The sequence below is a fragment of the Neovison vison genome, chromosome 9, assembly GCF_020171115.1.
Source record: "Neovison vison isolate M4711 chromosome 9, ASM_NN_V1, whole genome shotgun sequence".
In the NCBI taxonomy this organism is placed as follows: Eukaryota; Metazoa; Chordata; class Mammalia; order Carnivora; family Mustelidae; genus Neogale; species Neogale vison.
This window is the reverse complement of record NC_058099.1, coordinates 32,665,381-32,689,871: the sequence shown is the minus strand read 5'-3', so window position 1 is coordinate 32,689,871 and position 24,491 is coordinate 32,665,381. Positions and strand designations below refer to the sequence as shown.

At 47.7% G+C, this 24,491-nt stretch overlaps 1 protein-coding gene across 1 annotated transcript; it reads left to right on the top strand.

The window, feature by feature from the left end:
* Positions 1 to 630: 630 nt before the first annotated feature.
* NANS (N-acetylneuraminate synthase) lies at positions 631 to 24,299 on the top strand. Its single transcript, XM_044265282.1, has 6 exons — positions 631 to 836; positions 4,615 to 4,830; positions 17,601 to 17,700; positions 19,481 to 19,635; positions 22,135 to 22,401; positions 24,069 to 24,299. Exons 1-6 carry the CDS (start codon positions 705 to 707, stop codon positions 24,276 to 24,278), a joined length of 1,080 nt encoding a protein of 359 aa, XP_044121217.1. The 5' UTR covers positions 631 to 704; the 3' UTR covers positions 24,279 to 24,299.
* Positions 24,300 to 24,491: the final 192 nt, after the last annotated feature.

The following is a 24,491-nucleotide window of genomic DNA, read 5'->3' as shown; positions in this document are numbered from 1 at the left end:
GATCCTGTGGGTCTCCCTGCCTTAGGACCACCCTGGTTCTGTCACCTGCTCTAGTCTCTTTTCCATTCCTGCTGAGGCAGCGGCCCAAGCTCATTCCTCGCTGCTCATCCACGCCGTTCATCCGCTTACTGAAACCTTACTACAGGCCAAGCACCGTGATCAGGGTTTTCCATACATCATCTCACGAACCTATATAATTCCCCATTTCGGGGAAAAGGAAAATAACGTTCAGGAAGACTAAAGACTAACGTATTCACGATCAAGAACCGGTTAGTGGCAGCACCTGTGCTCAAAGCAGCTCTAATTCCAACTCCCAAATTCATTTTTTCCATTACACCGCAGGGCGCGCTCTCCCTGAGCCCAAGGCAACCGTCTTCCGCCCTCCATTCCTCTTGGAGAATGTTGGCTCACAGGTGAAGCAGAGAGGCCGCGACCCCCCGGGCCTCGCTACCAGCCCGGGAACCTGGAGCCCCGCTGAAGAGAACCGAGCTTGATTTCCTCGTCCCGCCGCCCCGCCCCGCTCGCGGAAGGCTCCGCCCCTTTCCTCGATTGGCTGGCGGCAGCGAGCTGGGGCCCTCGGATTGGCTGCGCGGCCGCTGACTAACGTGGCGGAGCTGACGTGGCCGGGACGGCGCGTGGTTCCCCACTGGGCCGCGGACAGGACTCGAGGTGGGCGGTGGAGCGCCGAAACGCGAGCCGCAGCGATGCCGCTGGAGCTGGAGCTGTGTCCCGGGCGCTGGGTGGGCGGGCAGCACCCGTGCTTCATCATTGCCGAGATCGGCCAGAACCACCAGGGCGACCTAGAAGTGGCCAAGCGCATGATCCGCACGGCCAAGGTGAGGGCAGAGCCCGGGAGGGAAAGGGCGCCGGCCGGGGGCGGGGGCGGGGCCGAGGGCCGGGGGCGGGGCCGCGGGAGAGCCTGCGGCGGGGAGCGGGGACTGCTGGGCTCTGCTTCTGTCCGTAGCCCGCGCGCGGCCCGACGTCCCGCTCGCCAGTTCCGTTTCTAAATCTCTGGAATCCTGCTCATCCCTCCCCACCCACCTCACTTGTCCGCGTTCCTGCGGTTGCCGCCCAACCCGACCTTTGCCCCCTCCTGGTGGCAGACTAATCTTCCTTAAACAGAGGTTTGGTCAGGTCGTACCCCTGCCTCATACCTTCACTGGCTCCCCATTGTCCACGGGTGGAGTTGAAACCCTTGAACATAGCCTTCAGGACCTTAATGACCTGGTTCCTTCCTGCCTACCATTTTTCGTTTCTGACCTCTTTCAGCGACACTGAGTTACTTCCAGCGAGTTCTGAAGCACCTCTTAGTTGCTGTCGTCTTTTCATTTGTCATTGCTTGTGTTTGGAAAGTGAAACAGTTAAAATGCCAGGGCTCTGGGTTCAAATTCAGCGGCCACCACTCACCAGCTGTGTGAACGTGGGCGGGCTGCTAAACTTACTCTGCGAGCCTCAGTTTCATCATTTGAAGGTCGGGTTGATAGTAGTACTTACCTCAGAGTTGTAAGGCTCAAATGGGATGATTTATTTAAAGCTCTTAGCACAGTACTTGCTGAGGACTCAATAAATGTTAGCTATTAGCAGTAGGAGGTTTAGGAATATTCAGTGCTCCATCTTGGCAAATTTCTATTCCTGTACAGGTCTACTTGGATGCTTTTTCCAATCCTTTCCCACAAGGCTGGCTCTCATTTATCTCTCCTCAAGTTGCATTGTCACTGTCCACGCTTCTTGCTCTCTCTCTTCTGGTTCACTCCGTCTTTTTTCCCCCCTTCCCTTCCGTGAAAGCTGTTCCCCTGTCATCAGTGTGATTAGGTATTTATCTTGTTCTTCTTTCAGGACTAACTTGCTTTTCTGGAAGCCTACTGAATCATAAAAAAATACTTTTAAAGAGTGACAGCTGCACTTAATGGACCAAATGTTTTATTTATTAAAAGATTTTATTTATTTATTTGGCTGACAGAGATCATAAGTAGGCAGAGAAGAAGGCAGAGGGAGAGGGAGAAGCAGGCTCCCCGCTGAGCAGAGAGCCGATGCGGGGCTCCATTCCAAGACTCTGGGATCATGACCCAAGCCGAAAGCAGAGGCTTTAACCCACTGAGCCACCCAGGTGCCCCGGACCAAATGTTTTAAATGCACCATCTCACTTCATTCCTACAACACAACATGGTGGATTCTGTTGGTTTCATTTTAAAGGTTCAGAGAAGTGACTTGTCCAAGGGCACACAGTAAATACTGGAATTTAGAGCTTTGCTCCTAACCAGAGGGTGCTAGCCTTTGTGCTGTAACATTGTTTCTAGGGGGGAAATTCCTGCACATAATTTAGGGAACAACCTGTTTGCGGAGGTGTGACCTCTGAATGCTGAGGTTGTAAAAACACCCAGAGATTTTGAAGCCATAGAAACAAAGCTTTTTTTTTCTTTTTCTCTTAATTTTGGAGTTTGCTTCTGGGGCGAGGGGAGGAGAATGAAGAGGTTGAGCCTGTGGTAGAGTGGAAAGAACACTGGACTGGTGTGAAGATGCCATTTATCAGCTGAATGATCTTGGGCAGGTGACTTTTCCTCACTAGGCTTCAGTTTCATTTATTTTAAAATGTGTGTGTGTTTGTTTTTTAAACTTAAAGTAGTGGAATCTTGTGAAATCCTTGTATTTTAGGATTTTTTAATAAGTCTTTGTTGCCAGATAAAGTCATATTCTCACGTTTAGTTACCCAGAGTAACTCATGCAATGAAATCAATCTATTTGCAGTATTAAAAGTTGAGCTCTTTCGATTATTTTTATTTTCTTACAACAAAATATACTAATATATAAACTATAAATTTATAATTTGTATATATACATACATATATATATATATACAATTTATAAATATACAATTAAAGATTTACTAGCTGAATATAACTTTTAATTTCCAAATTTTGCAGCAAAGTGAGCATCACAGCTTGGCCCATCCTGGAGCTTTGCTGCTTTTGTTTTGTTTGGCCAGGAGAGAATCAATAAAAACTTGACCACCATCATCGTTGTAGTAAAACAGAGACAGTGATTGTGTTTTCTGAACCTGGAGTTCTCCATAGAATTAAACAGAGAGATCACTCAGTTTTAGGAAAGAAGAGGAAGAACCCGTTCTTCTCTCCTAACAACTGCTGTCATGTGGAATATAGTAGAAATTTATCAACCTCTTAGTAGTTTCTGCTGCTTCACTTTTATCTTCTTCCTGTAAATGAAAGGTTCACCCAGAGCAGACAGGCTCTTTCACTCCTTGAGATAGAGCTCAGAAGTAAAGGGAGTGGGAAGCAACGCCCCGAGACACACACACCTCCTTAACCACCCCCCCTCCCCCGCCCCCTCCTTGGTTTGCTGGAGGCCTGGCTGTAGCAGCTTCTGGGTGGCAGTCATGGGCCAGGAGACACGTGCTCTGCAGCCTTAGCAAAGTGATCTGTCCAGCTCTGCCAGAGACTCTGTGCAACGTTGCTTGGGTTACTCCGGGCCTGGAGATCTTCCTCTAAACAATGAGAACTCTGTTGCCCAAGGTCACTTTCCGTCCTCATGTTTTTCAGACTTTCTTGACCATGCCATATTGTGGTCTTTCCAGGAGAGGGGGCAGCGCTGTTAGCACAGGTATTTCTCGAAGTGAGGTGCTAAAAAGCATGCTAAAAAGCAGCATGAATAATTCTGTCTACAGAAATGTCAGTGAACTGGAGACTTTTCCTCCGTATTTCTTTTTTTTAAAAGATTTTATTTATTTATTTGACAGATCACAAGTAGGCAGAGAGGCAGGCAGAGAGAGAGAGGAGAAAGCAGGCTCCATGCTGAGCAGAGAGCCTGATGGGCTCGATCCCAGGACTCTGGGATCATGACCTGAGCTGAAGGCAGAGGCTTTAACCCACTGGGCCACCCAGGTGCCCCTCCTCCGTATTTCTATTGACAGGTTTTTAAAAGCAGTTGTGAGAGATCGGGGGCTGACTGGCAATAGAATTAGAGCTTTTATAGCTGGAAAATCCAACTTTCATGTTCTAGTTTCTGTTCAGTAAGGCCTGGGCCTATCTAAGTCCTTGTCTTTGTCCTTTTTTGCCCCAGAATCTCTTGTTCAACTAAGATGCCATGCAGAAAAGCAGTAGCGTAGAACAGCTAAAGCAGAGTTGTTTGTTTCCTGGCCCATGAGGGTCTCCTCTGAGCTGCTCCAGGTTCTGGAGTGAGCCCAGAGCAGCTGTTGATGGAGATGGAAATGCTGAGTCCTGAAAGTGGGACTGACTTATCCAGCCAGGAGTGAGAGTCACATCCTGACTTCCCCTCAGTTCTGGTCCAGTGCTCATTTTGTTGTCCTCTGCGGAGTTACCCAACTTAAAAGTCTTCCTTAGTTGCTTAATTATTTTTAATATAAAATAAACTGGAAAAAATCACATTTTTTTTCCTTTTTGCATTTTAAGGGGGGACAGGAGGGGAAGGCCCCATTCCCAGCCTTCTCTTCCTTTGAGACTTTGCTTCTCCTTTTCCTCTTTGCCTCTGTCAGTCAACCTTATTTTTAAAGATACTGATGTCAGAGCTGTTACCCTAGCATTTCCCTTTTCTCTGAGAATCCACGACAGGCCACTGAAAGGAGCCTGTTGTGTGTTGCAGGAGTGTGGGGCCGATTGTGCCAAGTTCCAGAAGAGTGAGTTGGAGTACAAGTTTAATCGGAAAGCCTTGGAGAGGCCCTATACGTCCAAGCATTCCTGGGGGAAGACGTATGGGGAGCACAAGCGCCACCTGGAGTTCAGCCATGCCCAGTACAGGGAGCTGCAGAGATATGCCCAGGAGATCGGCATCTTCTTCACCGCCTCAGGCATGGATGAGGTGAGCCCTTGGTGTTACTCTGTCCTTTGCTAGGCCTGGAGTCAACTCCAGCCATTGCTCATTTGAGCCTTTTTTGTGTTTTCTAGACTTAGCGTTCCCGATCACATAAACCGTATCAATTCCCAACTGAATGGAGGCCAGGAGAGGCAGAGGCCCAGTGGGATTTTGTGGGCGGAGTACCAGAAGTTTCTAAACAAGTTGTCTTTGGGAGTAGGGGGCAGCCACACTGGCATCCCCGAGTCCCTCAAGCTTCTGGGAGACCCCTGCCGGACCAGTTTTCTCCCAGTGGAAAGTGGCCTGGACTAGGAATCAGAAATCCTCCCTTCTGACAGGGTTCCACCCATTGCTGCGCGGCCTTGGCAGATTTGGGTGGGGGGCACTGGTAGTCATCCTGAGTGGTTCACAGAATGGTTATGCTGGCATTCTGGAAGGGTCCAGCAGGTGCCACGTCTCATGTCCTGTCTGCTCTGTGACCTGCCCCTTTGAGATTTCCTTTGTGTACTCTTTTTCAAATGCAAAAAATTTAATTGTAAAAATAATAAACATCTTAGAAAGTTTAGAAACAGGAAAAACTAACCCGTAATTGCTATATGGTGGCTCTTTTTATAGATTTAAGTCTTATGTGCATTGCATGGTTGCTACATTTAGCAACCATGAATATTTGGTTCTGTGCACAGAACAAATATGGTGAATATTTGGTTCTGTGCACAGAATTTGGTTCTGTGCATGCTTTTCCCATTTAACATTATGCAATAAGTTTTTACCCATATCTGGGTTTTTCTTTCCAGCTTTACTGAGATATAATTGACATAAGTCCTCACATCTTTTGCTTTAAGTTCCTTTTTTTCCCAAAAGCTATTACTAATTTTTGAGAGAGATGTACACGGGCTTGAGTGAGTGGGGCCAGTGGCAGAGGGAGAGGAAAGAGAATCATAAGCAGGCTCCATGGTCAGCTCAGTGCAAAGCCTGATGTGGGGCTCGATCTCAACAACCCTGAAGTCATGACCTGAGCTGAATGCAAGAGTCCATTGCCCAACTCACTGAGCCACCCAGGCGCCCTGTTCTTAAAGTTTTTCATAACAATGTGATACTTTTTTTTTTTTTAATTTTAAAATGTATTTATTTATTTATTTGAGAGAGAGAATATGTGTGAGGATGAGGGGAGCTGGGGGGGCGGGCGGGGCAGAGAGAGAGAGAAACTTATGGAGACTCTGTGTTGAATGCAGACCTGACTTGGGGCTTGGTCTCACTAGCCAAGATCATAAGTCAAAACCAAGAGTCAGGGGGCACCTGGGTGGCTCAGTGGGTTAAACTGCTGCCTTCGGCTCAGGTCATGATCCCAGGGTTCTGGGATCGAGCCCACATAGGACTCTCTGCTCAGCAGGGAGCCTGCTTCCTCCTCTCTCTCTGCCTGCCTCTCTGCCTGCTTGTCATCTCTGTCAAATAAATAAATAAAATCTTTAAAAAACAAAAAAACAAACAAAAACCAAGAGTCAGATGCTTAACTGACTGCAGCACCCACGTCCCCCAGCAATGTAATTAATCTTTTGAGGATTTATAATGTAACCATTTCTCTACTTGTGTTGCAGGTTACTCGGGTTTTTTTGTACTTCTAACTTATGCTGAGATGAACATCATTTTTCTGTGTTCTGTGTTGTTTCTTTAGGGTGGCTTTGCAGAAATTGATCATTAGATGAAACCTACGAGCATTTTTATGGCTCTTGAAACTTTTGGAATACTTTTGGTCAGTCAGAGTAGTTGAATCGATTCCAGTTCATTCTGTAGGCCTCCCTGACCATTTGTGTCCCTATTCCAATCCCAGAATATGTTATAAACAGTTGAAAGGAAACATAAATCTAGTCTGGGCTGTTGGTCGCCTAGGCTGTTAGTGGTTTTAACAGGGACAGGGAGGCAGAGAACCTAGGCATCTTGGGGAAATGACAAGTCCAGGCCTCAGTTCTGTGGACAGATTCATCCCTTAATTCACAGCTTTCATAAGCCTGGCAGTCTTCAGACCCAGTTGTGCATTTGATGATCATAATTTCCTACTTTTGAATTATGACTTACAGAGCATCTTTCCTTACGGTAAATATATTTTATCCCTACTGTGCCCCACTTTGCAGATGAAGATATGGAGGCTCAGAGGGGTTGGGAAATTTGTACAAAGTCACACGTGCAGGAAGTGGGTCTCGAAGGTGCAGTGTGCTTTCCCTGGTCCTTCAGCTCTGCCTGGGCATCAGTCCAGGTGTGTGTGGCTTCGTGAAACTTAGCGGAGCCTTTGGGCTTCCCCCTTGCTCTTTACTGCCTTGAAGTGCGTGGAGAGCCTCTGGGCCTAAGAGCTGCTCTGGGGACCAGGAGACAGATTTTTTGAGGAAAGTGTTCCTGAAGAGGTGGCTGGGCTTTTTTCTGATCCCAGCTTAACACTTCCTCAGGGAATTCCTCCTGTTCCCCAGCTTGGTTCAGACCCCTCCTGTTTTGGTCCCTCATTACTTGAATAATGGTGTGTTAACCCTCCCATTTCCATCCCAGACTGCTAGCCGAATGGAGGCATCTCTGGTGCCTGGCCTGTAGTAGGTGGTTGGGAGACATTTGTTGGAGGAATAAACGAAGGAGCCAAACAAAAGAGAGGGTTAGTGGTTTTTATCAGATTCTTATAGGATCTGAAAATCAAAAAAGTTTAAGCAGGAAAGAGCATGTGCTTTAGGATCTGAAAGACTTGGGTGTTGTTTTTGGTTCTACTATTAACTGACATTTTTTGAGTATTTATGATGTACCATGTTCTCTGCTAGATATTTTAAACATAACAACTCATTCACTCGTCTTAACAACCTCTTCAAATAGCACGGTTCTCCCCATTTCACAGGGAGAGTGTCCGTAGTCACTAATTAGCTAACCGGCCCCCACCCCCAACCTGAACACACTCTTCTTTCATCTATCTCCCTGGGCCTGTTTCCTCTTAGGGAAATGGCAAGGCATTGATTAAGATACCTCACCCGCGGGTGAGACGTATACATGAAGCACAGGTCTCAAGATGGGACCCTGTCTCTGTGTTCCCTGTGGACCCAGATCCTGGCTCTTAGTACCTCCTGATCTTAGTATTTCCTGATCTTGGTACATGCTTAGTGCCTCGGAAGGAAGGTCACACCTAGAAAGTGGCATTTGTTTTCATTTTGTACTTGTGTCATATACTGTGGGTTCCCAGCAATTTGGGATTGCTCTCCGGCGGTCCTCTAGAACTCAAGCACTCAGACAGGCAAACCTTCATCCTCAGAGGGCAGATCTCGGTTAAGGAAACTACCAATCCTTCTTGTGCTGAGTGTCAAACTTTGGGTCCGATTGGCTTAGTAATGAGTCAGTAACAAGACAGTGCTGCAATCAAAAGAAATGAAATCTTAAAAAAAAAAAAAGAAAGAAAGAAAGAAATGAAATCTTGCCATTTGTGACGCCGTGGATGGAACTAGAGGTATTATGCTTAGTGAAATAAGTCAATAAGAGAAAGACAATTACCATACACTCTCCCTGATATGAGGAGGTTGAGAGGCAATATAGAGGGTTTGGGGGATAGGAAAGGAATAAATGAAACAAGATGGGATGGAGAGGGAAACAAACCATAAGAGATTCTTAATTTCACAAAACAAACTGAGGGTTGCCAAGGAGACGGGGGTAGGGAGAGGGTGGTTGGATTATGGACATGGGGGAAGGTATGTACTATGGTGAGTGCTGTGAATTATAAACCTGGGACTAATAATACATCATATGTTAATAAAAAAAGTTAAAAAAAAAAAAAAAAAGACAGGGCTGCAAAGCTCTGGAATGAGTTTCCAAAGATTATGGCAGTGTTCTGGGTCTCTAGTATTGTCTTTGCGTACAGCCTTTCCCAGAGGAATGAATTTGAGCAGCACTCTCATTTAGAGGACCAAGTCCTAACCTGTTTGTTAAAAATAGTCTTGAATGGGGCGCCTGGGCGGCTCAGTGGGTTAAAGCCTCTGCCTTTGGCTCAGGTCATGATCTCAGGTCCTGGGATCGAGCCCCGCATTGGGCTTTCGGCTCAGCAGGGAGTCTGCTTCTCCGTCTCTCTCTGCCTTCCCCTCTGCCTACTTGTGATCTTTCTCTCTCTCTGTCAAATAAATAAATAAAATCTTTTAAAAAATTAGTCTCAGGGCACCTGGGTGGCTCAGTCAGTTAAGCATCTGACTCTTGATTTTGGCTCAGGTCATGATCTCAGGGTTGTGAGATTGAGCCCTACATCGGGCTCCACATTTATGGGGAGTCTGCTTGAGATTCTCTCCCTCTTCCTCTCCCCAGCTTGCATGTGATGCACTTTCTCTCTTTATTAGAGAGAGCACACGCTCTCATTCTTTATTTGAGAGAGAGAAAGGGAGAGCAGAGTGAGCGGGCGAGAACATGAGTGGGGCAGAGGCAGAAGGAGAAGTAGGCTCCCCACTGAGCAGGGAGCCCATTGCAGGGCTCTGTCCTGGAACCCCGGGAGCATGACCTGAGCCAAAGGCAAATGCTTAACCGACTGAGCCACCCAGGTGCCCCAAATAAGTAAATCCTTAAAAAATAAAAAAAATAATAAAAATAATCAAGCTCGGTTGTGTTACTTCCTGTCCCTCCACCGCAGGGCAGTTTTACTAAAACCTGACCAAAGGGGAAGTGGAAGAATGGTCACGTGGGAATTCCATGGCAGTGACACCTGAAAGCAACAATAACAAATGAGAGTAATGGGAAGCGTATGACAGTGGTTCTCAACGTGTGGTCCAGGAACCCTTGGGGGGTCAGGATGCCTTTCAGAAGGTCCACCAGGTCCACACTGTTTTCACAGTGATACTCAAATGTGATTTACCTTCTTCACTGTCATTCTTTCCCACGTGTACAGTGTTGTTTTCCAGAGGGTGTGTGGTGTGTGATGACGTCATTCCCCTGGCAGTGGCTACAGAAAGGTGTGCTTCATGCTCTTTTATTTTAGTAACAACTCCTTTCACAGACCACACAATTCAATTACAGTTTACCGTTCAGTTGATTTTAGTATTTTCAGAGTTGTGGTGGCCTTCACCAGAGCGGACTTCTGCGCATTTTTATCGTGTACCCACTTACAGTCCTTTCTCAGTCCCCTTGTTTCCCTCTGCCCAAGGCAGCCTTTCACTGCTTCCTGTCTCATTACATTTGCCCTTTCCGGACGTTACCGGTAAACAGAATGAGACAGCCTGTGGTCCTGTGTTTCTGGCCTCTTCCACGCAGTGACGTGTTCAGGGTCTGTCCGTGTTGCTCGTGCGCCTCGCTCCTGGTTATGTCTGAGTAACGGTCTCGAGCACAGAGAGACTGTGTGTCTTATTTACCCGCTTATCAGTCAGTAGACATTGGGATCGTTTCTACTTTTTGCCTAGCAGGAATAATGCTTCTACGAACATTCAGGTACAGGTTTTGCATGGGCGTGTTTTTACTCTCTTGGGCATACGTGGTAACTATGTGTTTAACTTTGGAGCAGTTGCCAGACTGTTTTCCAAAATGGCTGCACCTAGTTCCTAATCCTCCCAGCAGTGTCGGAGCGTCTGGGTTTCTCCATGTCCTCACCAGCCATTTGTGAAGAATCTGACTTTCTGATCCTAGATGTCCTAGCAAGTGCGAAATGGCATCTTATCGTGGTTTTGACTCCTATTCCCTGATGTTGAGCACCTTTGCATGTGCTTATTGGCCATTTGTATACCTTCTTCGGAAGAATGTCTGTCACATCCTTTGCCAATTTTTTTTTAAGATTTTATTTATTTGACAGAGATCACAAGTAGGCAGAGAGGCAGGCAGAGAGGCAGGCAGCGAGAGAGGAGGAAGCAGGCTCCCTGCTTGGCGTGGAGCTCGATCCCAGGACCCTGGGATCATGACCTGAGCTGAAGGCAGAGGCTTTAACCCACTGAGCCACCCAGGCACCCACATCCTTTGTCAATTTTTAATTGGGTTATCTATCTTTGTATATTCTGGATATGACTCCCTACTCAGGCATTGGTTTGCAGAAATGGTTCCCATTCTTCTGGGTTGTCTTTTCATGTTTTGATGGTATTCTTGCAAGCACAAACATCTTTAGTTTTAATGATGTCCAGTTTATGTTTTTTCTTTTGTGCTTGTCTATTCTAAAATTTCTCAGTTTTAGGGGCGCCTGAGTGGCACAGTTAAGTGTCCGACTTGGTTTTGGCTCACGTTGTGACTTCAGGGTTGTGAGAGCGAGCCCTGCATTGGGTTCCTTGCTCAGCTCTGAGTCTGCTTGAGATTCTCTCTCCCTCTCCCTCTGCCTTCCTGCTCATGCATTCTCTCTCTCTTTCTCTCAAATAAATAAATAAAATATTTTTAAAAATTTCTCCATTTTAAACCACAATGTGGTATTGCTACAGAGCTATCAGTTGGGTAAAACAAAGTGACAATAACCCCAAAAGGCTGTAAGGATGCGGAGAAAATGGAGCATTCCTAGGCTGCTGGTGGGACTGCAGAAAGGTGTAATCACTCTGGAATATACAGCATGCTCCTTTTTCTAAACATAACCTTATTTTAATACAGTTCACATGTGGTGTTGTATCATAATTTACTCAGTTACTGGTAGTTTCTTTTTTTTTTTTTTAAAGATTTTATTTATTTATTTGACAGAGAGAGATTACAAGTAGGCAGAGAGGCAGGTAGAGAGAGAAGGAGGAGGAAGCAGGCTCCCTGCTGAGCAGAGAGCCTGACGCGGGACTCGATCCCAGGACCCCGAGATCATGACCCGAGCTGAAGGCAGCGGCTTAACCCACTGAGCCACCCAGGCGCCCCTGGTAGTTTCTTATAAGCTGGACAACACATGAAAATATTTTGCATCTGTGTGTTGGGATGGATGTTAACTGAACTTTTTTTGGTAGTCATTTCACAGTGTGTATATATCAAATCATTTTGTACACCCAAAACTAATACACTGTTATGCGTCAATTATAGCTCCGTAAAAAATAACCATTGCATACCTAAAAAAACAACACAAACTAGACATGCTCAACACATAGCCCGCCAGGTGTCATTTGATAATTTAAAATTCATACAAAACCTTGTCCACACATGTCCACGACAACTTCACCTGTAATAGCCCCCAGACTAGAACAACCCAGGGAGTTCTCTAGCAAGGGAACAGTTCCAGCCATAAAAAGCAATGAACTGCTGGTAAGTGCTGCAGCTTGGATGGCTCTCCAGGGTATTACATGGAGTGAAAAAGCCAGTCTCAGAAGGTTACATACTATATCGTTGAGTGTATATAGCAAATGACAAAGTTACGGAGTTGGAGAACAGATGAGCAGTTGTCAGTGGTTAGGGAGGGGAAAGGAGGCGAGTGGATGTGGCCAGAAAGCCTTGGAATGATGGCACATGGGTTCAGGTACTAACTGTGCTTTTGCACAGAATGTAATGTGACTCTGGTGGTTGAGTCTGTGCATACGGTCAGGCTGCATAGAATTAGATGCACACCGGCACAAATGAATACTTGTAGAAATTGTGACATTTAATCTGATCAGTAGACCCTGTCAACGTCACTTCCCAGTTGTGATTTTGTACTCTGGTTTTGTAAGGTGTCACTATAGGGGGACCTCTGTGAAGGGTACAGAGGATCTTCTCTGTATTATTTCTTACAGCTTCATGTCAAGCTATCATTATTTCAAAATAAAAGATTTTTAAAGCCCCAAATACCTTAGTTTTAATTCCGTAAATGGATAGAACCTACATGAACAAAAACCCTGTAGAGTCTGTAGTCATTTTTTTTTTGAATAAACAAATCTTTAGATACATTTATTTACAGGAAATTCTTACACTGAAATGAAATCATTTATTTGTAATATATTCTCAGTGGTTTTAGAATTTATAAAATATTTTCCCAAATGAAAGCCACTTAAAAATTTATCACTCTTACCAATGTTCTCATGGTATATATATTCATAATTTTTCTTCATCATATGGCTTACCAGGAAGATACAAAGTAGATGTCTACAAAGTAACATCCCAACTTTGTATGGGCCTGTGTCAATTTAAGCACTTCTTACTATACATGTAGTCAGGCTATTTTTTTTTTTTAATTTCTTTAATTTCTTTTCAGTATTCATTGCTTTTGTACCACACCCAGTGCTCCATGCGTCCATAGTCCTTTTTAAGAGTGCCAAACCTTGGGGAGCCCCATGCTGAAAGGTGCACACCCAGGTTTCACGGTTGAGCCTGCAGACTTCGGGGTCTGATTCCAAGTTTGAATATGCTTCTGCTTCTCATCCCTGGTGGGTCCAGGTGGAGGTCATTCAACCTCTTTGTGCTTCTGTGCAAAAGCACAGTTAGTACCTGAACCCATCTTGCAAGGTTGTTGTGGGGATTATCTGTGATTATTGACATAAAGCATAGCACACAGCCATCGCTGAGCAGATGTTAGCTGCAGTTAAGGAGGGCAACCCAGGCTGAGCGTCAGGACATCTGGCTGGCTTCTTGCCCTGACTCTGCTCTGAGCTGATCTCAGTGTGAGCCTAGTGAGTCCCTTCCCTCTCTGGGCCTCCGTTTCCTTTTGTGTGTGAATAAGCTGCTGTCCACAGGCTCTCCCAGCTCTGATGCAGACCCAGAGAAGATAGGACGAAGGCCACTTACTTGCATCTGGTATGAAGGCTTTCCTTCTCAGCCCATGCTGCCAGGCGCCTCAGCTGCCGGATGTGGCCTCTGAAGGAGAGAGGGCACCTCCTGGCATCGTGTCCTTAGGAAAGGTCACTTGTTCATGTCGTTCACTCCCAGGTGGCTTTGAGGCAGAAGCAGGAGCAGCTGGGAGATGGAGAAGAGCCCGGGTGTTGGTGGTCGGGGTCTGCTTCTCAGCCTTACCTTTGGGCTCCTTTCCCTCTGCTCCCCAGGAAAGCCCTGCTGTGTGGTGTGGGAGACACGGGCTCTGTGGCCACAGTCTCTGAGTTCAGGTTCTGGCGCTCACCCTTTGTGGGCTCAGGCTCATCGTGTAACCTTTTTTGAGCCCCAGTGTGCCATCTGCCAAGACAGGGTGATAAAGATGCCCAGCCCCCATGGCTGTGGTGAGTGGTCGGGCGTTCTGTTACTGAGAGTCCTTTGAAGCTGTTTTGCTTCACACTATCTGGACAGGGGGGTGTCTGTGCTCCGGAATGCCATGCTTCCCAAGTGTCCTCCAGGCTGACCCCAGGCATAGGTAATGAGGGGAACTGCATTCTTTTTTCTTTTTTTTTTTTTTAATTTATCTGATGAGACACAGCAAGAGAGGGAACATAAGCAGGGCGAGTGGGAGAGGGAGAAGCAGGCTTCCTGCTGAGCAAGGAGCCTGATGCAGGCGGGTCCCAGGACTCTAAGACCAGGACCTGAGCTGAAGGCAGACGCTTAACAATGGAGCCAACCAGGCGCCCTGGAGATGCATTCTTAAGAGACTTACAAGAGTTAATTTACTGGCCAGGTCCCTTTTCTGAACCAGCATGTCCTGTCTGCCTGGCTGAAAGAAGTGGGTTAGTCACTTGTTCTGTGTGTACCTGGCAGGTGGCGCCGGGTATTTAGCCCTGACTTCCTTGTGGGCAGCAGCCAGTTACCGAGTGCCTCGTTTCTCCTCTCAGTGGTATTCCTCATATGCGGAGGGAAGGTTTCAGTGAGGTGGGATTTTATCAAGGCTAACAGAATTACCAGAGCCCTGGTCAGAGCTGCTGAGAGACACGTGGAATGGGACTGAAATGAACAGAGTTCCTTCGGTCTAAATGGAGAGTTCTCTTGAGAAAGCCAGTAGAGGCCACAACCGTCGAGGTGGCCCCTGAAGGACATGCTGCCCTCGCACACAAGTGTCCTGTCCTAGCAGAGCTGGGTACCCCAGAGAAAGGTACCCCCTCTCCTCCCTTCTCCTTTCCTTTGCCACCCCACTAGCAGAGCACCCTCTACCCAAGCCGTGGTGTGCTCTGACAGGGCCACTGGGACTGTCCCTGTACTTCCCCCTTCCTCATTCCCTCATGCTGAGCAGCTCTCCAGCACCCTCTCTTCTCCCCGGCTCATCGCTGTGGGCTTTTCCCCTTTTCCACAGGCTCTCAAATGCTGAGGGGTGGGGAAGGGGCTTTAGAAAAATTCCAGTTCCTCTTCTTGCTTCTGTTACCCCTCAGATCAGTGGGCCGGGATATGGCAAGGAGGTTCTGTGGACACGCATTGTCCATCCTCATTAATTAGTAATTACTACCAATTAATTATTAGTAATGAAGCCTCTCCCCCACCCCTTTCCCCCCAATAAACAAGGGTTCTGAGTTAAGTGTGGGAAACACTGGGATTTTTAAAAAAAAAAAAAAAAAAAGGCTAGACAACTGTATTTATTGGGACCCTGTAAGAGGGAGCTCTGGCAGTGCAGCATTTTCCGGAACCAGGTTGCTGGTGGGACCCTCTCCTTCGAGTGTAAACCAGTGGATTCTCTGGGAAGGTCTTGTTGGCCCCTCCATTCGGACAGACTGAAAGCCTTTGTGCTGGGGGGTGGGAGGTAGGAGAATGGTGAGGCTGCCTGGCTGCACGGTACTCCTACATGGAAAAGGGATGGGCAGCGGGGTGGGGAAGCTGGGGAGTCCATGGAGAACGGGGGTGCCCCAGCCTAGGAATCTGCCCCATTACTGCAGTTGGCACCCTCTGCAGAGATTAATCCAAAGCGGCAGTGTTCGGAATGGCCGCTAGGTGGGGCTGGTTCTCCAGGGCACTGCGAACACATCCCTTTCCCTTAAGAGAGGAACGGCCCCTTCTTCCTCGTTTGAAAACTATAGAATCTGTAGAATTCCGTGCAGATTTTCCAGCTTTCATAGGTGAGCTTCTGCACAGTGTTTCTCCTGCGTTTGGTCCCTCCTTCCTCCTGCTGCAAGAGGCTCCAGCTGCCTCTCCTATTCATGCTGTTGGGGACTTTGTCATCATGAGCCCTACTCTCTGGAGTTGTACATTGTAAGGAAGAAAACTTAGCATAGGGTTTTCCCTCTTGCGGTAGAAAAACACTCTCCATCAGCCAGATAGAATGAGAAAAGTGGGAGACGTAGACTTTGTTCAATAAACCCATTAGAAGGGATGTTTTTCACTTCCATTTCAGGGCTGGCTAACAGTGTGAGAAGTACATAAACAGGAGAGGTGAGAGAGAGCGATTCAGAGGGGACAGGAGAGGTGGGGGAGAAATCCCGCACAGGGACCACCACCCGAACTCCAGCGAAGGCAGCTTGGCAGGCCTGGGAGTAAGGGGCACTCGGGCCACACTGGCTGGTGTCTCTTGGACCCAGGGGTTTGTGAACTGCCTGTGAATTGTTCACTGGCTCATTACGCACGGAGTATGGCTCTCCTGCAGCTCTGACCTTCATGCTAGAGGATGTACATGGAAGGAAAGTGGGTTTCTCTGAGGGTAGCCAGTGATTGGAGTAGCTTATCACCTGCGGGCAAGGTGGAAGGAAGCTCAGGCAGCCTCGGGTTGATGTAAAGAGCCTGATGGTGGAATTGCCACTGCTGTGCCCTCTAGGTCTCCAGCCGTAGCTCCTTACAAAATAGGATTCACGGAGCAGCAGTGGTAATATTACCCAGAAACTTAAGAGAAACACAGAGCTGCAGGCCCCACCCTAACCCAGCAGCATCAGAATTTGCATTTCATTTGAGCAAGATCCCTGGGAGATCATTGTACCATATTCAGGTGTGAGAAGCAAGGATCCAGCCTTCCAAACCTACTTCTGAAACCTGGGTAGCATTTTACCATAGATTGAACTTAGATGTTTGGAAGCATTTTGAGACCTTGATTCTCCCAACTTCCGGTATCCAAACTCCAATTAAAAAAAAGTAATAAAAGGTAGTTTTGGGGGGTTTCGTAATTTGATAACAAGTTGAGATTTTACTCTTTAAACTTGTAGCCCACTGATTCTGTTAGCATTTGTTGACACCAATTTCCTGACCCTGAGTCTTACTGACGAACCAGGGTGGAGGTAAAGGATGGTGAAGGGCTCTCGCAGTGATGTTGTGTTGAAAAAAAAAAAAAGTGAATGAGGGGCACCTGTGTGGCTCAGTTGAATAAGCATCAGCCTTCAGCTCAGGTCATGATCCTGGAGTCCTGGGATCAAGCCCTGTATCCGGCTCTCTGCTCAGCAGGGAGTCTGCTTCTCCCTCTGCCCCTGCTCTCTCGCTCTCTCTCTCTCTCATGTGTGCCCGTTCTCTCTCTCTCTCTAATAAATAAAATCTTAAAAAAAAAAGTGAATGAAGTTTGTTTTTCCTGTGGGCAGCAGGGTTTGAAGGCTGACAGGGGGTTTGATGGGCTTTGCTGGCTGTGGATCACTGGGTCAGGGCTGGGCCATAAAATGCTGCATTTTTTCCACTCGTGGCAAGGGTTGAAATGGCTTCTTTTCCTGGCAGTTTGGTTTTGAGTGAAGGGTAAGGCCTTCAAGGGACACTCACTTTCTCACCACCTGGTTTTCTGGACCAAGATTAGGTCATGAGCTCTTTGTGATTAGACCCTTGGGCTCCTTGGGATGGAAGGTCTGGCCTGGGGTCTGATTCTTTTGCAGAGCTAGAAGCCAGTACAGGCCAGCGTGCACTGTTTGTTGGACGAATGGACAGGTTGCTGTGAACGCAGGTTTGCATCTGAATGAAGTGACTGACATAACACACCTGTCCCAGCTTTCCGGTTGTTGTTTTGAGATTCTCTCTTGCTGGGCAGGAGGAGGGGTTTTTCTGTTTGTGGCTCCTCGCCTGACCTGAGCATGGTGATTTTGAACAGCAGTGGAAAAGAGCTCCCTCTTTGATTTTTATAGATGGCAGTTGAGTTTCTACATGAGCTGAACGTTCCGTTTTTCAAAGTTGGATCTGGGGACACTAATAATTTTCCTTATCTGGAGAAGACAGCCAAAAAAGGTGAGTGTTTAATTTTTGCCCTAAAATGAAGAAGCCCAAATCTTCCCATTTTTATTCCCTTTGTAGAGCCCACCAGAGGAGTCTCCTGAAGACAGGCGTTAGAAACCTCTTTACACTTAGCATATACTTCTGTTTTTTCCATGTGCTGACTTTGGAAGGAAAGACATGAAGGATAAGTCAGTTTTTAAAGAACCTTTTATTTTTTTTTTAATTTTTTATGTTTTAAATATTTAATGTATTTATTTGACAGAGATCACAAGCAGGCGGAAAGGCAGGCAGAGAGAGGGGGAAGCAGGCTCCCCGCAGAGCAGAGAGCCTGATGTGGGGCTTGATCCCAGGATTGTGGGATCATGACCTGAGCCAAAGGCAGAGGTTTTAACCCACTGAGCTATCCAGGTGCCCCAAGAACTTTTTTTTTTTTTTTTTAAGATTTTATTTATTTATTTGACAGAGAGAGATCACAAGTAGGCAGAGAGGCAGGCAGAGAGAGAGGAGGAAGCAGGCTCCCTGCTGAGCAGAGAGCCTGATGCGGGACTCAATCCCAGGCCCCTGAGATCGTGACCTGAGCCGAAGGCAGCGGCTTAACCCACTGAGCCACCCAGGCGCCCCTAAGAACCTTTTTTTTTTTTCCCAATTTATTTATTTTCAGAAAAACAGTATTCATTATTTTTTTCACCACACCCAGTGCTCCATGCAAGCCGTGCCCCCTATAATACCCACCACCTGGTACCCCAACCTCCCACCCCCCCGCCACTTAAAACCCCTCAGATTGTTTTTCAGAGTCCATAGTCTCTCATGGTTCACCTCCCCTTCCAATTTACCCAAAAGCACATACCCTCCCCAATGTCCATAACCCTACCCCCATTCTCCCAATCCCCCCTCCCCCCAGCAACCCACGCCCCTAAGAACCTTTTATTTTTTTAATTTTTATTTTTTTTATTTTATTTATTTGTCATAGAGAGAGAAGTGAGAGCAAGCATAGGCAGACAGAGTGGCAGGCAGAGGCAGAGGGAGAAGCAGGCTCCACGCCAAGCAAGGAGCCCGATGTGGGACTCGATCCCAGGACGCTGGGATCATGACCTGAGCTGAAGGCAGCCGCTTAACCAACTGAGCCACCCAGGCGTCCCCTTAAGAACCTTTTAAATTAAAGATTATTGTTGTACATGAAATCAAGGATATGGAAGCATATAGAAGGCTTCTTAGAGAAAGTTTGACTTTGAGAAATAGTCTGTGTGTACAGTGTAATATCGAAACTCTGCCTGTTTCAGTTTGGAAAGTGGTCTTGCAACATGAATTCTCTCATTTGGTCCTCCTGACAACCCTAGCACTGAAGCAGGTTCTAGGATTATCATGCTTTGTACTTAGTTCATAGAGGAGGCATGCGAGATCACACGGCTGGAAGGCGGCTGCTCTGGGCCTCACACATTCCCTTGTGCCCTTGAGCTGGGGGCCGTGCTCCCCCTCACCCTCCCATGCTGGGCAGCCTCTTCATCCAGCGAGATGCTCATTTTTCTCCGAGGATTGTGAAATTCCTCTGCCTCCTGACTTCAGCTCACTTCGCTCAACACTAATATTGGGGGTGAGGGGAGTCTCCCATTTCCTCAGGGTCGGGGGCAGGAATCCACCAGGCTCCCCTCTCCTCCAACAGTGGCTGGCACAGTGTCTGAGAGATCCCTGTGGAGTTCATTTGGATGATGAGGCCAGCAGTTGGGGTGTGCTTGAGGGAGAGTCCCAACCCCCAAAGAGAACGTGCTGATGGTGTTGGTGTTGGGTCACTCAGGCCGCCCGATGGTGATCTCCAGTGGGATGCAGTCGATGGACACCATGAAGCAAGTCTATCAGATCGTGAAGCCCCTCAACCCCAACTTCTGCTTCCTTCAGTGCACCAGTGCATACCCGCTGGCCCCCGAGGACGTCAACCTGCGCGTCATCGCGGTGAGCAGGCCGTTGTCTGATTGGGCCACGCCACAGTGGCATTCCTTGAGCCGAGTACTGTGGGAAAGCTGGGACCTTTCTTGTAGCCAAAATTCTAACCAGTCTTTACCTGCTTCATGTAATTTGAACAGAACCACCTGTGCAGTTAAGAAAACAGGTACATTCTATAGAGGGTGATTGTAAATTAATTTTTATTAAAATCCAATCTTCATTTTCCCCCTATGAGATTTAAGGAGTGCCTTCTCGTAATTGTCTGTATACACTTTCTGCTGTGTGTATCGGCCATCAGAGGTCCCTCGTCTGTCAATTGCTGCTTCATATTCTTTCTTAGTATGCCGTCTCTTGTGTGTGTGTAAAAGAAGATTTAACCATTTTAACCATTTTTAGATGTACCGTTCAGTGGCGTGAAGAACATTCACATGACTATGTGACCATCACCCATCTCCAAACTTGTCCATTTTCCCAGACTGACACTCGGTACACGTTAAACACTGAGTCCCCCATTCCTTTCTCCCCCAGCCCCCATCAGTCTCCATTCTGCTTCTGTCTTCATGAATCTGAGTCCTCTAGAGGCCTCATCTAAGCAGAATCCCACCATGTGTCCTTGTGTCTGCGCACATATACACACCATGTGCAAGGCTCCTCCGTGCTGTACCGTGTGCTAGGATCTCATTCCTTGTTGAGGCCACATCATATTCCGTTGTGTGTATATACCGCCTGTGGTTTGTCTGTCCCTCTGTCGATGGACATTTGGGCTGCTTCTGCCTTTTGGCTACTGTGAATAAGGCCAGTAGGGTCACTGGTACGCAAAATACCCGTTGGGTTTTCTTCATACTGAGTTGTCGGAGACTGTCTCGAAACTCCCGGCTTCTCCTGCTCTCTGCTCTTGGCCAGCTCTGTTATTTTTTTGCCTGTAATTCTGAGCCTCCGTGAGGCTCAAGGTGGGTACAGAGACAGTCTTGAGGGAGTTTTCTCTCTCGAAGGATTTCGTCTCCTCCACCTCAGCCATTTCACAGATGGTGAAACCCAGTCCCAGAGGGAAAAGGCCTTACTTGGCTGAGACCTCACAGCAGCTTGGTGTCAAAGCTGGGACTGGAATCCCCTGTCTTGTTGTCTCGGGCCTCCGCCTCCCTTTCTCCTGGTAGCACCCGAAGCTTAACTTAATTAGAGACATGTATATGTAATTATCCTACACAACCATTGTAGTTATATTAGTGGAATTTTAAATATACACAGGCGTATAACCCCAATACTGCAGTTTACTAGTTTCCTTTTATATTTTGCTTTTGGTACAGTATTTTGACATTCTGTTCCCCTCCCCCCCACGATAGTCTAAGCTTTTGTACATGTTGCTACACAGTTTTCATATTTAACTTAAAAAAAATTAGCCTTTTTTGAAAGCATACACTGCTACCTTTTAACCTAAACTTCTGTCTCTCCCAAGTGGTAGCTTTTTCTCTATTTCTAGCTCATCTCTAAATCATGTCATTTTAAAAATTTAAATGTGACCTTTTTTTTTAAACTCCAACAGCTCTGAAATATGTCCTGTAGAGGCTAAATGTTCTCTGTAATCTCATCCCACAGAGATTACGGTTATCAGCAGTTTGCCTTACGTGACTCCAGATGTTTTCCTTGATTTTCTTTCTCTCTGGATATGGCCCGCCCCCCTTTCCCTTCTGTTCTCACTCAGGATGCCATCATGTCCTTTCTCGATACTGGGGCACAGTGAGGGTCAGCCTCACTGGGGAGGCTTCACAGGGAGGCCTGCCCGCCTCCGCCATCTCGGGCCGGCTCATCCATATCCAACACTCTGACCCCACAGCCTGCATTCCCTTGTCCGTCACTCACCCTCGGGCCTGGTTTTCAGGGCCTTTGCCACTCAGCTGTCCTACTGATCTTTTATTAGACGCCATCTGGGTCTTTCTACTACACTTATGCTTTCTGGTCCCCCTCAATGAGAAGACTCGCTTGACGAATGTCTTTTGTTTTCTTCAGTGAATTATAGATCACAGATTAGTTAATTATTTAGCATTTTCACCAAAGGATTGTTTCGAGGTTGGGCCGAATATATTATTGACGATGATGTTTGTGCATACAGCACACTGGCTTTCAGCATCTCAGGCTAATTAAATGTGACAGATGCTTTCTGAATGAGTTTAGGCATTCGGTTGTAGTTCTGTTGTGACTCCTGGTGGCTTGTGCCATGTGAAGCATTCTTAGACTGCATTCTTGCTAACAGTAGCCATTGTTTTGGGAGAATCGCGATGTGCCGAGTGCTTTTCACGCATCTGGAGCAGCCCTGGGCAGGTAGCGGTATTATACCAAGAAGGAGAAGCTCAGAGAGCCTCAGCGTCTGGCCTGTATTTGCACAGACAGTGAGAGGCCCAAACGGGACTCCAGCCTAGATCTGCCTGACTACACTCTGTGCGTAAAGGGTCACAATATTTAACCTTTTTTCTTTCTTTCTTTCTTTTTTTTTTTTTTTTTTCTATTTTAAAGGAATATCAGAAACTCTTCCCTGACATTCCCATAGGGTATTCTGGGCACGAAACGGGCATAGCGATATCTGTGGCTGCGGTGGCTCTGGGTGCCAAGGTGCTGGAGCGTCACATCACTTTGGACAAGACCTGGAAGGGGAGCGACCACTCGGCCTCACTGGAGCCTGCAGAGCTGGCGGAGCTGGTGCGGTCCGTGCGCCTGGTGGAAAGGGCCATGGGCTCCCCGACCAAGCAGCTGTTGCCCTGTGAGATTGCCTGCAACGAGAAGGTGGGTTCTGCACGACCCTGGCGCGTTCTACTGTCCTGGGAGGGGCCGCCGTGGGTTTCCCTGCTGCGGGAGTCGGTACTGACCCTCTGAGTCTGGGCTCAGGTTAGTGGGAGAAGCATGTCACTTAAGGGAGTGTCAGCAGTTTCTGCGGCCTTCTAGGGTCCTGCTGTAGTTTCCCACCAAGCCTCTCGAGTCTTTGGCTCCAGGGCTCTAGACTCCAGGAGCTGTAAGTGGGTTCAGGGATAGCCTCATGAGATGCCTGGCTGGTGAAGTCCTACTCCCTTGGAGTAGGTGAGCCTTGAGAAACCATCGGCCACAGGGGTTCCGTGAGGCATCGAGAGAAGGACCTGTGATACGTTGTTGAGGCATCTGTAAACGGAGGCAACCCTGGATGGGCGGGGCAGTGGGTTGTCGCCGGGGCTGGTGGGGGATGACGCACATCTTCCCCTGGGAGCAGTGTGAGCTGTGCAGCATTGACCTTCAGACGGATGGGATGGTGAGGCCTCGCTGACTGTCTGGGCTTCTTAGAAGCTGTGGCCTAGACCTGCCTTGGCCTCTGTTCCCAGAGCCAGGCGCCCTGGGGCTGCCAGGAATGCAGGCACTTCTGATCTGCTGTGATTGTCTGGGGGGAGGCAGAGTCTGAAGCCCAGGCAGGTGTGAGGAATGCCGTCATCTTTTATTCTAGTAGGGCCTGATTAAAGATGCCTATGTACCAGGACACGGAAATCATGGCAAAAAGAAACAAACTGCCTTGCAGAGGAAAATGGGAGGGAATTGCACTAGAATTGACAAGGAGAGTTGAGCCCTTAGTTTGGTTTCGAACCTCCCGGCTCCCTGGGCAAACAGTGACTACAACAGGGTGGTGCGTCATCTGGTAACATCCACTGGCAGAACTTGGGTCCTGGCGTGGAATTTTAGAATTGATCCCTTGGCCCTCACATGGAGGATGTCGAGTGATGCAGTGATTTGTTCAAGAACTTTTCTGGACAAGACACAGAAAGGCTGGTCATGAGCTTCTGGTATCCATTAGTCCCCTCGCCGGCTTGTCTCGTCTGCCCCTTACCTGTCCTCCGAGTAGCAGCATACTCAGCCTTGTGAGCCCTCCATAGTCTCACTTTACTGAGCAGAGTGGTCGTGGGCCAGGACCCAGGATCCTGGTTCCCGGCAACTTTGGCCAAGTTATCTGCCCTCTGCACCTCTGTTTCCCGTGTTTAAAGTAAGATTGAACTGGATGATGACAAAAGTAATCGTAATTTTCATGGTTCGGAAGCATTCTGTGCTCCAGGTAGATTGCATACATTATCATCGCTAATCCTTATAGTCGTCTGACAAACTGGAGGTGCTGTTAGCTCCCATTTTACAGAGAACCTCCACCACTTAGGTGGCTTGCACGAACCCGAAGGGGATTTGAACCTGGCTCTGTTGGGCTGTATAACCTGAGCCCTTTCCTGTGTGCTCTATCCAGAGGCCCCTCCAAGCCTCCTAATTCACCCCATATTGGCCAGGTTCCTGCTGGGTGTGAGATGCTCTTCTAGGCACCGAGGGGAGAAGAGTCCCTGCTCCCAGGGTACCTGTGAAGACTGGGGAGGTCAGGGACCTTGGGTATAAAACAACATGAAGCAGTTAATTTCTATGAGGCTGGCACTGAGTCTTCATTTTATCCACAGCTGGGCAAGTCCGTGGTGGCCAAAGTGAAAATTCCAGAAGGCACTGTTCTAACATTGGACATGCTCACGGTAAAGGTGGGTGAGCCCAAAGGCTACCCTCCTGAAGACATCTTTAGTCTGGTGGGCAAGAAAGTTCTGGTCACTGTTGAAGAAGACGACACCATCATGGAAGAATGGGTAGAAAATCATGGCAAAAAAATCAAGTCTTAAAATAAAGTGCCATTCTCTGAACTGCCTTGCTGGTACTGTCGGGTGAGGTGGGATAGGAGCGGTGGTCCCTCGAAGCCTGGCTTCCATCTGCTGCTCCTCCTGATGTACACATTTTGGGGCCAGGCACTGGCAAGCCCATAGGAGGGGTACAAAGAGCAAACATGCTAGTCTCTGCTTCAGGCTGGCTGGCCCAGAAGGGTGGGCGATTTGCTC